We start from the raw sequence: 15,159 nt of genomic DNA, 5'->3' as shown, positions 1-15,159 counted from the left end.
TTGAGTGATCAAATCACTGCAAGAAGTAAAACTTGCGAAACTTAAAAAATCGTGAACTAAATGGAGTTCCTTGTGAACAATTGTGCTGAAGATGATTAGCTATATCCTGTTCGCAGGGGCGTATGGGTTGCTCTTGTGTTTTGATATATTCATGATCAGCTAGTCATCAGCGGCTGAGTTAGTCAGCCCTGGAGTTTAAAGATTCCACCAGGTGATTCACAACCCGAGAAATGCCCGGATGGCTCAGCCAGTTCCCAGGTGCAGTACCTCCTGTCAAAGGACCCAAGACACCTCCCAGCCCTACTTGTTGCTGTACCACATGGCAGTGGTGTTGTCCCTGAGAACCTGAACCAGCCTTACCTTGATGGTCGGCAGGAAAGCCTCCCAAACCCAGCAATGACGCATCCATCACCACACTCCACTCGACTCCTAGTCCTAGGACTGAGACTGAAATAGCATGATTGTAGCCCCCAAGTCCTGAACTTGTTGAACCTGATGGAAGGCTCGAAATTGAACTGTATCCAGAATGACTGCGATGGAGAAGAGCCTCAGTGAAGGGGTCCGGTGTGATTAATGCAAGTTGATAGAAAAATGTTGTCTTTTGTGAACACCCGAGAGGCCCTGGCGAGACAGAAGGGAACCAAGGAAAACAGAAAAAGCTCTTGGCCTACCACGAACAACAGGTAACACTTATGGGACTGCAGGATGGGGTTATAAAAACAGGGGTACAGCGGGCTCAACACTACCATCCAGTCTCCTGGATCCAGAGCAGATAGAACTTGGGCCAACACAAGCATCTTGAATTCTGCTCTTTTTGAGTTAGACATTGAGAAGGCAAAGATTCAAAATAGGTCAAAGGCCTCCTTCTTCCTTCAGCTCAAGGAAATAATGGGACTAACATCCTGTGCCTATTTCTGGTGCAAGCACCCGCTCTATGGCTTCTTTGTCTAAAAGAGCCCTGACTTCTCCTGCTACAATTGGACATCTGAAAGTAAGTCAGTTTAATAGGGGTGAAAAGGTGGCAGGTCTGGCATGAATGGCAGGGCTTATGTTTTTTAATTGGTTTGGAGGTCTCATTTGTCTGCCACCCCTAGAGGTCATAATTTATCCTGCCTCCTACAGGGTGGCCATGTGCTGCTCAAGGCAAACTAAAGCAGCTTGAAAGCAAAAGTTTGGGTGGGGAGGAGAGATGGGGCAGGATGCTGCTCCTACTGGCCTGGATGTTTTCAGCTACATCCTAGACCCCGGCCTCAAAAGGTCTGAGGGATCTGTTGCTGGGGCCGAGGGCCTTGGTGTTGCCTTTTCGACAAACCCCTTCCAAAGATATGAAAAGGAAGAAATTCCTGAGGATACTGCTGCTAGGGTGCCGAAAGGCCTAAGGAGCGCACTGTGGTACTGCTTTCTATAAAGCGCTACAGTGCAGAGAATGTCTTATCTCCAAAGAGAAGGGTGCTGTGAAATAGTACATCATTAATAACACTAAGATGTCATCTGAAAAACCTGTGGATCTAACCACCGTGTTGTACCGAAGTACCACACTGGTACTAACTGCCCTGGCCTAAGCAGTCAGTACTGTGGAGCCGAGAATGGATAACATACTTTACTGCCAGCTGCTCATCTTGGATGATCTGTGCTAAACTGCCGCAAAATTCTTTAAGGAGCTTCGGCAAAATTTAACTGACCATATCTCACAAAGCGTGCATATATCTCTCTAAGAGGTAGCTAGCATTGACATAACAAAGGGAGAGACTGACATTAGAAAACAAAACGGTTGTAGGAGTAGTTTTGAAATTTGAAAGTTTTTGTACTCTTATATGCCTTCCTGTATTTTGCATTTGTTATGATGCATAAACTATGACTTCATGTGCATATCGCCAAGTGCACTGTTTGGGATCAGTTTATGAAATATTCAGTGGCAGCTCCTCCGCTAAGGCAGATGAGCGTTGCCCCACTAAACAAAAGGAAAAATAAAATTATAATAACTATCATCATTATCATGTTATTTTTCCTATATAGGTCAGTGGATCTCGGGCGGGGCTGGCCAGAGCAGGGGAGGAGTGATGTGCACTCCCAAAGTGCGTATGAACTGTCTGACCGACCAAATAGTTCATGTGCACTTTGCTTGTTACCACCAAGCTGCATTACACATCCTAGTCAGGAACATGCACAGGCTCCCTGTTCCAGTCTGAGCGCCCATCCACAGCAGTCAGACCAATCACAACGCTGCATTGCAGCGCTGCGATTGGCTCAGGGGAGCCTGTGTGCCGGGTGATTCCTGCTGCTGGTCAGGAGTCTGCAGGAAGATGACGGAGGATGCAGGAGAGGCAGCGGCTACGTTTTTTTTTTCTCTTCCCGTTCTTTGAGTCACCATCGGACCGGTAGCAGACGCTACTGGAAATATTCCATTCTTGCTGGCTGAGACAGTGCCAAAGCATCAGATTCCTATTTCTTTTTTGTTTTTTAAACATGATTTTTAAAAACACAGGATTATACATGTGCCAATAAGTACCATACACAGTTTGCCAATACTTGGGTTGCAGAAATTCCATCTTTTCAAATACATGATTATAGAGCTTTATAATGAGCTAATGTCTAATGAAGGAGAATATATCCTGACGGAGACGGTTTGTGACGATATGATGCTAGGGTAGCGGAGGGGGGGTTAGGCGGTGTGGCGTAAGTGGTGTTGGGGGAGATGCACAGGGGGGAATTTCACGGTGGCCTGTCATGTTTAGTTCAGGGTTTGGAGATAGTCGTGCAAGGGCTGCCATATATCACTGGGGCGAGACGTCTGGGGCTGAAGAGAGGCGTAATCTGTGCCCAAGCAGTCACAACTTGACATTTGTTTTAGTCAGGTGGCGGATGAGGGGAATGTTGCATCCCCCCAGTGGATTGCAATTTCGCGCTTAGATTCCAATTGCAATCTACTGTCAATTTCATAAAATGAGTGTGTCACGGCGGACACGTTACAGCTTCCTTAGTGATTCCAAATGAAGCTTTAATGTCTAGTTTATGGGAGGAAAAGTGATATAAATACCCAAGACCATTCCGTCCAAAGTACATTCTCTTTGGATTGCTGTAAATTTTGTATTTTCCATTTTGGCTAACAGATCTTTGCCTGGCTTACCTACTTAGTACATTTTTAGAAGTGTTAAAATATCCCACCCTCATGTGCCTCATTATAGTATCTAACACAGTGAACAGGTTGTTATCCAACATGGGGGCTTAAGCTTCATCAGTGCCATATCTCCGGTGACAAGCTAGACAATACCAGTGTGCCATCTTACTTTTAGAAAATAATACATTGTTGTTGTGTTATCTGTACCGCTCAAGACACCTTCTTGTATAGGTGCATCTAGAATGTCCCAAGAGCCAATTTAGGATACTTTGTCCTCTTGGGGAAATCGTGATTTCCGGGACTGATGGGTAATTCTCTGCCCGATTGCTGGCATGGTAGACTGAAAACATCACTGGTAATTACGGTAGCCATAACCATGCTGGAAGGATTGTTCGCTTGAGTGAGCATGAATCTAAAAATGGTCAATTTTTTGTTACTAGAAGCTCAACCGGCACTTGAGAATAGCCTTTGCTGATCTGCAAGGATCTGAAGATATTGCTATATCAGTGTCGTCTTCATAAGGAGTATCCAAGTGTTTTCCAAATAAAGTACAATATTAAATGAATCATAGAGTCATTCCTGGTGTCGCAGAGCTGCTGCAACACCCAACCTGGTAAGCCTGATTATGGCAGCATACATCACTGTAATAATCATGCAAACAGGGGCACGTTCTCTTCCATAAACATGGTCTATCATCCTTCTGGTGAGGGCTTAGTTATTACTTCTTCTAGTTTCACAGTACTTCCCACTTTCAATGTTTTTGGAATATCTTCATCAAGGTCTGGTTTGAGATCTTGAGTAAGAGCTGCTTCATTCTCAAGTTCGCCCTGTGATATAGACTAAGAATTGGTGGCAGAAAAATAGAAGTTAGTGTACAATCTTGGGAGCAGTACTAGAGAGCCTACACCAAGGTTGAGCAGAGGGAAGATATTGCCAAGGTGGCTTCTAACAGGCTGGGCTGCAGATGTATGAAATGTATTTCATAAGCCATCATCATTACTTTGAGAAGAATAGAAAATACATCAGCACCTGAGAACCAAGAACGAGGTCTGCTGACGGAACACAGTGTCAAAGTACCTACAAGAATAGGGAAGTCCGGATACACAACCGCCTTCCTCTAGCTAAGCCTCATTGTAGCTAAAAGGGATATAACTTGCCAATGTAAAAATGTAGCAACTCCACGATTGCGGAATGGAAGCGGGGTCTGGAATGGTGTCTCGACAGAGAAAAGCCAGTATACAAAGCCCAGGATGTCCCTAAAAAGTATATTAAAATTTGGCAGAGGTGAGCTGACTATAGGGGGTCTCTACTGTGTAGACAAGGGCTCATGGACCCAGCCTGGATGCAGAAATTTGCTTCTGAGAGTGGAGTGTTCCCTGGTGTCGGTGAATCATCTGCCAATGAAATGAACCTCTACTAAGTAATGCTGGGTAAATTTAACCTTCACATGAGTATGGTTATATCCAACCTATTACAGTGACCTTTTAGAGGACTCTTCATTCTATAGCAATCGTTTAAAACACGCACTTCATTAATGATTAGGTGTGATGAGAGTAAAGGCTACAGATGTAACTTTTGAACTAGAATAACACAATTTATACCTGCATTACAGAAAGCAGAAGCACAGTGGCGAGTGAATGGTGCCAGTTGAAATAATGAATTTAACAAAAAAACGTTCAAATCTAAAAGTGGCAGAAAACATTTCATGTCAAAGGAAGTTAATTAATAAACTTCGACAAGCTATGAAGCATATTTATTTAAGAATTTTAAAAGGAAATAAAATGCATCTACCAGAATATCTCAAGCAGCGTATGTTACACTGATTATAAGTACCTGCCGCTCCAGATTCTTGACTGTAACTAATTGATGAAGAGCGAATGGTTCTCAAGCGCAAGCTCTGTGCCCTCTCTTGCCGGGCAGCATCGCAGGTCTGGTTGGGATGCCAGATCTGTTTGCAATGGTAACAGAACTCCGTTCCACAGCCATCACGTCCACAGGTGAGTTTTGGACAACTAGCACAGCCAAAGGCTATCACAGCATATCTAGATAAAAAGGCGTAAAGTAGAATGTGTATTAAAACAAATCAAGATAATTTGACATCTAAACTTTTTATCAAGCATCCCTTTTCAGAAAATGACAGAGCACCACTTTTTAGAAAATGACAATCATATTTATGAAGGTCATTCAAAAGTAAAACATTGGCATGCAAATCCCAAATTGTTATTATTACAGGGGTGTGGGATTCCTATAGTACGACTCCCAGGACATATTGTTTGCGGTCAAGGTCAACAGGTCTTCATGTTTATTTTTTCCTTGGGACAAGTAAACCCAACGTCCTGCAGCACAAACCCTCTGGCTGCCAGTTTACAGTACCACATTGTGGATCAGGGAAGGACATTGTCTGCAGTAGTAGTATTTATGTCCATATTTAATGCTATTTGAACTTGTATGTATGGTTAATTAAAGCAAAGGCCTTATTAGTAGGGTGAGCCCTATAAGGAAATGTAAGATCGGACTGCACTGCTGACAGTGGTCCCAGTAAAAAAACATATAAACACGTGGGAGCCGCTTCCGCAGTCTTGAATCCCCAGACCGCAGCAAAGAAGAGACATGGTCAAACTCCATATCCAGGAGCTCCGGGAGTCCCATGAATGAAGCGAGATACTCAGGAAAATGAAAGACTGAACTCATCTCAATGGTTTGTTATATGGGTAGAACTGGACTACAGGTAAAGACTTCTCCTTTACAGTCATGGGTGAATGCTACTGTTTATATTCAACTGCATTGATGACCGGGACACGGCTGGTAGGGCAAGGGCTGTATATATCCAAGCTGTCCTAAGTGTGTTGGAGGACTTGCTGGCTTGGGGGTGGGCGCTCTTGGGTGGTGGTGGCAGGAAGCCCTTTAAACACTTTCTTGTTCTTTAGGGTGACAGGCGCTCTGCTATTGGGGATGTGGGTAGTTTCAGGCCTACAAAGCTGGGTGGCAGGGTGGGGGGGGCTCGGTTAGGTTTTTTTTTCATTGTTTGTTTATGCTTCAGACACATTGCTGCGACATTAGCAGGCAGTGACCCACCTTCTCGCATTTCACATGTTATCTGAGGGAGGGGAGGTCCAGTTCTGGGTTGGGGCGGGAGGAGACGCATATGGTTCACAAATGGTGGCATATCTAACTGGTAAATTGACAATCCTCTCTTGGAATGTGAACGGTCTGGGGGACAGGATTAAATGCACTATGGTTGTACAATATCTCCGTAAGCACTCCCCAGACATAGTACTCCTGCAAGAGACGCATCTTCGGGGCACAAATTACTTGGCACTTAATTGTTTTGGATACACACTTTGGGCACATGCCGGCTCTACCACATCCTCTAGGGGCACAGCCATACTCATTAAAAACTCGGTACCTTTTGTTGTGCACCATACCTGGTGTGATCACTTGGGTCGATTCGTGGCCTTGTCTGGGAAATGGGAGGGTCAAGTGGTGAATATCTACTCAGTCTACATCCCCCCAATGCCTACACAGAATTACACTCCCTGACCTTAGTAAGCTCTTACTCTATCTACGGTAGGGGACCCTGATTTGGGGGTGGACAGGAGGGGTGGACATGAACGATACCATGTACCCTGACGTGGATAGGGATGCAGGCTCCCCCGGGACCCGAGAACCCAGACATCTGCATACATTCGCAGGAGCCATGGGATTGGTGGATCTTTGGAGGTGCCACAACCCCACCCTGAAACACTTCACACACATCTCTGCAGCCCATGGCAGCGGATCCTGCCTTGAATATATTTTCACACACACGGTATCGGGGGGACTTTTTCGGGAGGGAACGGGGGCCCATAAGGCACGCAGAATATCGGATCATTCGCCAGTAGAGGTTCAGCTGTGTGGACCTAGGCGAGATTGGTCTCTCCCACCGAGGCTAGACCCCTTCTTGTTTAGAGACCAGAAATTTAGGGACATGTTTGAGAAGCATACTGATCAGTACTTTGCCAAGAATGTGGGCTCAGTACGTTCCGATTGTATCCTCTGGGAGACGTATAAGGTGGTGGCCAGGGACTTTGTGCAGGCGGCGAGTGGCGCCAAGCGCAAAGAAAAACGCGCTCAGTGTGAAGCTTTGAAGCGTGAGATATTGGCTCTTGAGCAGGCAATGGGCTCCAAACTAGGAGTGGAGACCGGGGGTAAACATTTACTCAAGCTCAAGCAAAAAGAGCTTAAAGATCTAGAGGAAAATGCTGCTCGTAAACATGCGTTAGCCACACAGAGAAAGATCTATGACCTGGGAGACAAGGCTAACAAACTAATTGTCTGGCTCAAAAAGAAGGACAGGAGTCGTAACTGGGTCTCCGCAATCAGAACTGAGCACGGCTCAAAGGGTGGTACGGGCACAGAATTAGCAGATGTCTTTGCTGACTATTATGAAGACATATATCAATCACAGACCACATGGGGAGGCAGAGTCTTATGAGTTACTCAAAGATATGGCTTTGCAGACGCTCAAGAACGAGGACAGAGTGGCGCTGGACTCAGACTTTACCGTAGAGGAAGTAGAAAATGCCATACGTGACTTGCAGTCGGGAAAGTAGCAGGCCCAAATGGACTACCCACTGAGGATGGCGACCATTGTAATCATCCTGAAAAAAGGTAAACCTCATGTGCTCTGTAGCTCCTACAGACCTATCTCCCTTTTCAACGTTTAAGCCAAAGTACTGGCCAAAGTTATTGCAACTCGATTGAGCTCGGTTATCCAATCCATCATCCACCCAGACCAATCGGGCCTTATGCCGCATACGCGTACCAGGCTTAACTTACGACGTCTCTACGGGGTTATGCAGATGACACAAGGCAACCGGGATGTGCTTGGCACTCTCTTGTTACTCGACGTCAAGATGGCATTTGACCACATCGAATGGACATATTGGTTCGCTGTCCTAGATAAAAATCAGGATGGGTCCAAAGCTGCAATGGATACGCCTCTTATACACCATCCCAATGGCGCGAGTTCGAGTCAATGGGAATATATCCTGAGCCTTTAGGCTGCATCGGGGCACGAGGCAGGGATGCCTGCTGTCACCAAAGCTGTTCGCGTTAGCGTTGGAACCGTTAGCCGTATGGATACGGAGGGATCCATTGGTCAGAGGAATCTATCTCAGGGGAGGGTGGGAAAAGCGCATATCACTATTCGCTGACAATATCCTACTCTATGCCCACAGACCAAGACAAACGTTCCACCGGCTTGTCCGCATCATACAGTCGGCGTACAGAGTGGACCGGCTAACAATGATCAATGGTAACTATCAGGCGGAGCTGTATCGGAGACTAAGAAGTAATCCACTCCTTTGGGTACACACCCGCACATTTATCAAAGCATGGCACCAGGTGAACAAAATGACCGGGTGGGAGGCTAAGCTCACGGCCCCATCCCTTTATGGGATGGGGACTTCTTGGATGAACTGACACAACTTAAGGGCTTTTAGAGATGGAGCCTTATTGGGATCTTGTTATTGGGGGATGTTTGGAAGAGAGGCAAAATGATAGATTTTGACACCTTGAGGGAGGAGTTCCAAATAGGGTGGGAGGGGGCTCGAGTTCCCCCGATATTGCCAGCCTAAACACGCACTTCACCGTCATTTAAAGGAGGGCACTCTGATACTGGAGTATTCGCCACTCGAGGACCACCTCCTTCTAGATCCCATGATTGACAAAGCCATATCTCTCACATATAAGAAGCTTGTGAAAAACGCCCCAGATTGCTTGGGCCCTCTACGAGAGGCCTGGTATTCGGACGAGGGCCTACTCGAGGACGATGACTGGGCCGAAGCTTTACAGAGCCCTAGTGATATAGCCATTGGGGCACGCTTCAGGCTTGTCCAGCTCCGCATTGACTACAGATCATATGTCTCGCACATGTTTCACGAACGCATCGGTAAAAGTACGACGGAGGAGTGTGTTCGGGGAAGCGGCGAGTCTGGGTCCTTCTTTCACATCTTGTGATCCTGCCCCAAAATCCAAATATACTGGGAGGGTATCACCCGAGTGATGGCAGAGGTGGTGGGAGTGTCCCACTAGAGCTGAGGGGGCATATCCTGAGATATACCAGAGTCGGGGCTGCCCATGTAAAGGTGAAAAGATATGGGGGGCATGGATGCAATAAAGAAGCCAGTGGGCAATGCCACAGGGGTGCGCTAGCTATTGCCAAGGGGTGAGATGTTCCTATATCCATAGATTGTACGGATAATACCATCTAGTAAGTGTCAAAGATATTCGCCATGTTCGGGGTGGCCTGTAGCAATGTTTATCCTGTACTGCTAACATGTAATTGATGACGATCTGAAGCTTATTTATATGTTCAATAAAAAGTTTTTTTTTTTTAAATCTATAAACAAGTTTGAAAAGTTTAATAATATGGGGTTACGTACAATGCTCCCAGGATGCCCCCTGATTAGATGCAAATATTTGCCGAAGCTGGAAAGTAAGATTGATGAGTCTTTGCTTTAAAAATAAAATGTTGACAAAAAAATGCAACTAGGAAATAAAGGTTTTGCTAAACTACTGTCACATTTTTGTTACAATTTCTATGAAGCGTCAGCTAGTAAAACAAGTTGATGCATTCTAGTATTCCTAAAAAATATTCAAAGTCGAAAATCAGTGCAACCAGTTTCCAGAGGATTATCGGAAACATGAAAATAAACAATCAATAGCAAAGCCAATAGGTCTGACATTGGTGATCAGCCTTTTTTTTTGCCAATGCAGGTTTTGTTTTAACATGGTTTTGAAAATCGTTATTGCTGTGGAAGCTCTCAGGCTCTTACCATATAACAAACATGGACAAAAAGCAATAATTTTTTGGGGTCTCAAAAAGCACACATTTCCACAGTAGTCCCTGGCACTGAACAAAACTACTTTGTGTGCCGATATGCTCCTTATGAAAGAACAGAATCCGGTCACTCACAGTGAAGCCAGCCTAGAGATAGAGAGAAATAATGTTAATAAAAACAAATGGTCTTAGTTATCTGAAGACCTAATTAGGGGTCATATTCTTAAATCAAGTCACAAAAGTGCAACTATGGTATATGTCCTTGCGGCAGTGTAGATTTACGGCTTTCATGAATTCACAACAGTTTACAGAGGTAGGCCAGTAAGTCATACTCCTAGAAAATATTTGCAAACTACATTTTAGCACGAGCAAATATGCTTGTGTAGATCTGCCCATGTGAAAATCTTTTGAGCGTTTACAAGTTAACTTTCCTCCCTAACCACGTTTTTTCCCAACCTTGGAAGAAGTTTTACTTCTGCCCTTGTCAGGAGTAAATTTCCACATTTCCCAATATGGGGAAAGATAAGAGAAGATGTGGTGAAAACCCGTAAAACAACTTGTACGTTAGTAGAGGTTTGCATAGAGTCAGAAGTGCAATGCAACCCTGGAACTATTGCCTAAGACAACCTCCAATCCTAGAATGTAAATCTGTGGAAATGTGGCAAAATAACGGAATTGCTACGATTCAAAGCCCACTTTACATTAGCCCTTGCATAATCAGAGAGCCTATTATCTGAGCTCTTATATAATGAGATTGCTGCCATAATGTGCCATTGCACTACATGGCACCAAAGGGACACGTGGATTTTTTTACAGGACAAGAAGATTTACGAAGCAACCTGTCCCATGGACAAGTGGATATTTGATTAAATTCCACATCCTGCCTAGATGATATATTTAACATTTTTTTTCAGTGCATGGTATGAGAATGTGTAAAGGAGTTGCTCTTTCCGCTCCAGCCAGAATGAATGAGTCTCCTAACAAGGAACACCAGTTAGCAGAACTGTCAATACTGCCCACTAGACTGTGACGAATAGATCTACCCAGACATATGAGGATCTGCACCAGACTCCCTTCTGATAGATGGCTGAAAATATTTTAGGGCTCGAGAGATTGCCTGAAGCTCCAGAAGGCTGATATGCAGCTGTCGCTCTGCTGAAGGCCAAAACCAACTGATCTCCACTTTTCCCAGGTGCCCCTACCCCAACCCAGCAGTGACCTGACTGTTGCCACTATGCACTCTGGTGGAGGAGGGAGAATTTGCCTGCCACAGCCATCACTGCAGTGCCTGATCTCTTGAGATCTGGGTGGAGTTTGAGTGGCGTTCATTAAGCTGGGCCCATCGGGATCTGAGGTTACACCACCTGGCAATTCACATGAGATGGAATAATGAGGATTAACAAAGCCAAGAGAGTTATATTCTGAATGACTGCGATGTTGGAAAAGCCTTAAGACTAAACACTAGTATTGCTCCAGTAAATGGGAGCCTTTGTAAGAGGTTCAGGTGGGATTTCAGCTCTTCGAAGGTGAATGCAAAGAATATCAGTAGTTCGACCGTCGCACAAAGGTGGTCTATGACAGACTGCACCAAGCCTGCCTTTAGCAGCCATTCTTAGAGTTACAGGAATAAATTACTCGTGAAATCTGAAGATGGCCGGTCATCACTTTCGCAAACACCCAGGGGCAAGGTAAGGAATAAGGGGAGCGCAGTAAACTAAAAATGCACCTGCCCCCCTTGAGCTGCAGGTAATGCCTGTGAGACTGCAGGACAGGCATATTGAAATAAGTGTCCTGCAGTTTCAAGGATGCCATCCAACCTCATGGGTCCAACACTCAGGATCTGAGCCAGAGTGACCATTTTGAAGATCTTGTTCCTTGGAATCAGTGGATAATTCACAATGTTGCAACCACAGATTCTCTCTCGACACCAGTGTTTGCCCTGCGGTGATTGAGGTGTTTTTTTTGTTTTTTTAAGTATGGTTGCCCCCAAACCCAGTAACCCTGATCCCCTTCCCAACCTGCTGACTGGCATTTCTCCACCTATTTAATTAGGCAGTGCAGTGCAGGCAGCAAATGTGCATTCCCAGAAGGCAAACTACATTAATGAATGGATCTGAGGGCCTAAGTGGCTGAAGAAAACATTCTCTTACCAATTCTTTCGACTTTCCTATCCAGAGGATTGGTCAGAAAGGAATCTGGATGAACCCTTCTAGCGTGCTGAGGCTTGAACAATTAGGATCTCCAACATAGGGTGTTTGGTGGGGAAGTTCAGATAACTGGGTGCTGGTCTATATCCCCTAGACACAGGTCTACTGACTGACGGACACAAACATTGCTCAGACCATGTGGCCAGAAGGGCATCAGTAAGAGCTTCATTAAACACTAGTAAAGGTTCAGAGGAAGGAATCCCTGGCCTAAGAATCTCAATCAATACATTTGTTTTAGCTCTGTAATGAATAACTGCAACTATAGTGCCTTAGCTGCTCTCCTGACCAACATCTGTGAATAAAGCTCTTTACTCCATTGGTGGGCCAGATGGCGAGTCCAGCTCAGTTGAGGAGATTGCCTACCCACTGGTATTTTGCAGGTCAACATACAATGAATTGTTAGTGTAAAGAGGGAGGAGGAAATTAACCCTTTCCTCATCATCAACGTTCTGAAGAAAATAAGGGGTTTCTTCCACTGGTCCAAATCAGAGCCAAACACAGCGTGAATCTTCTGATGGTACGGACACGAAACAGGAGAGTTGGATTTAAATCTAGCATCAGTTACGCTTTCGTAATTTCATAGCTCGATATGGGCCTGGATCAGACAATCATCGAACAGCACCGGTAGAGTCGGTGTAAGCACGAATGTAACTGGTGTAGGTCTTGGTGCTGGAGTAGAGGTCCATGGGCCGACAACATCGGCGGTTTTATACTACTATATCTGAAAAATCAAATTGTTCATCAAATCCATGCATGGTCTTCTTTCCTCACATGCTCACCTGCCAAGACTTCAGCAATTTACTCCCACCCTCCGTATGCAAATGGCCCCTGCCAACATTGGTTCATCCAATTCTCACATATCTCCCTGTTGTACTGCTCTGTGCTGGCTGCATGGATTTTCTTGCGTGGTTTCAAATGGAACAACGGTCTCAACAGATGTGGCACCCTATCCTCTGTCATGCTATCAGTTCTTCATCACAGACAACTGCGGTGATTCAAGATAACCCTTCTTGTTTCCAATGATTTGTCTTATTTCACCTGACGATGGAACTACACCCTCTCATCAGTCCACCATTCCCCACTCCTTCCTTCAAATATCTGTTTCCATTTAAAAAAAAACTATGGCTAGTTTACTGCCAGTTTCCTTTTCAGATCACTTCAGACTCGAACTGCAAATCCCAATGTCCGAACAGTGACATGTGAATGTGCAATTCGATTCATTTGTCCTGTGCCAGGACAAAGATTACCTTAAATAAAACAAAATAAAACTTACTTCAGCAGGTTGCAGCCTACAAATTAGCAGAGACTTCAAAGGGTGAAGCTAAAAATAAAACGGCAGCCAAAATAAAATGCACTCCTCCTTTAAGAAATGGACCGTACCAAGTTTTGAAGAGACTATCAGAAAATATAAAAAATGTCCAAGATTTAAAAAACTAGCAGGAAATTCATTTTGGTAGCTGGGAGTGTTGCTACTTGGCGAACTCCACAGTGAAAACAGGACCAATCCAGTGTTGGAAATTTAATACAGATTACAGAAGAGTTACATAAAGAAAAAGAAAAATAGATGAAGGCATGATCTTACCCACAGTCTGGAGCCGGACACCACCTACAATCAGGATCGGCGACAAGCCAGCGTCTGAGCATAAATTCTTCATATTTTTCCATCAGGATGATGTCATTCAGTATCAAACGAATATCATGTGGATTAAAACGTTCAGAGCATTCGGGGCAACTGATATTAACTCTGCTCTCTGAGATCTCTATTCGCAGATACTGACGCAAGCAGTCCAGACATGACCTATGTGAACAAGTCATTATGTCAGGGAAACTGTCTCTTGAGTGGCGTAAAAGGCATAAAGGACACTCCAAGGAATCTCCATTCTGCTTGTTGTTTGAGGCAGATCCAAAGTCCGAAGAGGTATGGGTGGAAAAAATTGAGTTTTTCTCAATACACATTTCTGAGTGTAAACTTTCAATGCTTGCGATCCCATCAACCCCTCCATTTAGGTCTTTGGACTTGCGCTTGGAGTCCTTTTTCCTGCGGAACAGTGAGCCTAAGGATATCCGTCTTTTCTTGGGGGCCTTTCTGACAGAAGGCAGACTCACAGAGGAGGCCGATGACTGCAGATCCCGATCCGAGCCCATCTGACGATGCAAACTCATGTCTAGAATACTCATTACATTTGGGTCAAAGTTCACGGGTGTGCTGAACCATATTTGACCAAAGGCGAAAAAACATTAAGCCATGTTACATTCAGCTAGAAAAATCTGGTTCGTTGAGACGTATTGGCCGTACAAGCAGCATTCCACATGCCAGTCACTGACTTCCTGCAGGGGGAGAAAGAATTGCACAGATTAGTATGATTTTAGTTTTGCGATAGAAACCATCTTGCCTTCATATTTGTAAGTAAGCTTTAGGAAGAGCTACTCTATTGTGTAAGCCCTATTGTTAATTTATTTTATGATACTGAGGCTGTTTTTGTTCACATTAATAATCTAACGGTTTTTACAAAACTTACCTTTTCCAATAACTTGCATTATCAAATAATATAATGGGTACTGGCGGCAACAAGGTTTGAGCAATAGTAAAGAGTTTTACATTTTCTATTTTCAGACCAGATTGTCCACAAAGGCATATTTGATTCAAGGAGATATTTTAGTTTTATTGGCCTTCTTGTATGTTTGAACAGATGCCTCTCCAATAGTTAGTCTTTGCAGTGTATGGCTACATTTCAGATTAAAGCTCTCATTAAAATTGAATAGCTTAAAATAGAATAAACCTAATACATACATCAGCACCTCGCTGATTTTTGCAGGAAAGAATAATACGCTGGTGTGGGTGCGCCTTCGGGAGTCGTCGGGATTACATCTCAAACAGTAAGCCTTTAAGGACTTCTCGGACACAGTTTTTTAGCCTTAAATACTGTAAGTGACACATGGAGGCACTTGGCTACAAGGCACAGGGAGGCAGAGATAGAGACTGCACACAGTGTTGAGGAGTACCTGTGCGT

The 15,159-nt window shown here is 44.5% G+C and overlaps 1 protein-coding gene across 2 annotated transcripts in view; it reads right to left on the bottom strand.

Moving 5' to 3' along the window:
- Positions 1–15,159, bottom strand: part of RNF19A (ring finger protein 19A, RBR E3 ubiquitin protein ligase) — a 342,060-nt gene that overhangs the window by 219,919 nt on the left and 106,982 nt on the right. For both annotated transcript variants that reach the window (XM_078686950.1, XM_078686951.1), the window contains exons 3-4: positions 13,731–14,476; positions 4,952–5,160 (exon numbers count right to left, since the gene is read on the bottom strand). In XM_078686950.1, coding sequence (XP_078543076.1) covers positions 4,952–5,160; positions 13,731–14,326 — 805 coding nt within the window. In that variant the 5' untranslated portion in view covers positions 14,327–14,476. The remainder of the gene's footprint in view (positions 1–4,951; positions 5,161–13,730; positions 14,477–15,159) is intronic.

This window comes from Lissotriton helveticus, chromosome 4_1 (genome assembly GCF_964261635.1).
Source record: "Lissotriton helveticus chromosome 4_1, aLisHel1.1, whole genome shotgun sequence".
Taxonomy (NCBI): Eukaryota; Metazoa; Chordata; class Amphibia; order Caudata; family Salamandridae; genus Lissotriton; species Lissotriton helveticus.
This window is presented reverse-complemented; position numbering and strand designations above follow the sequence as displayed.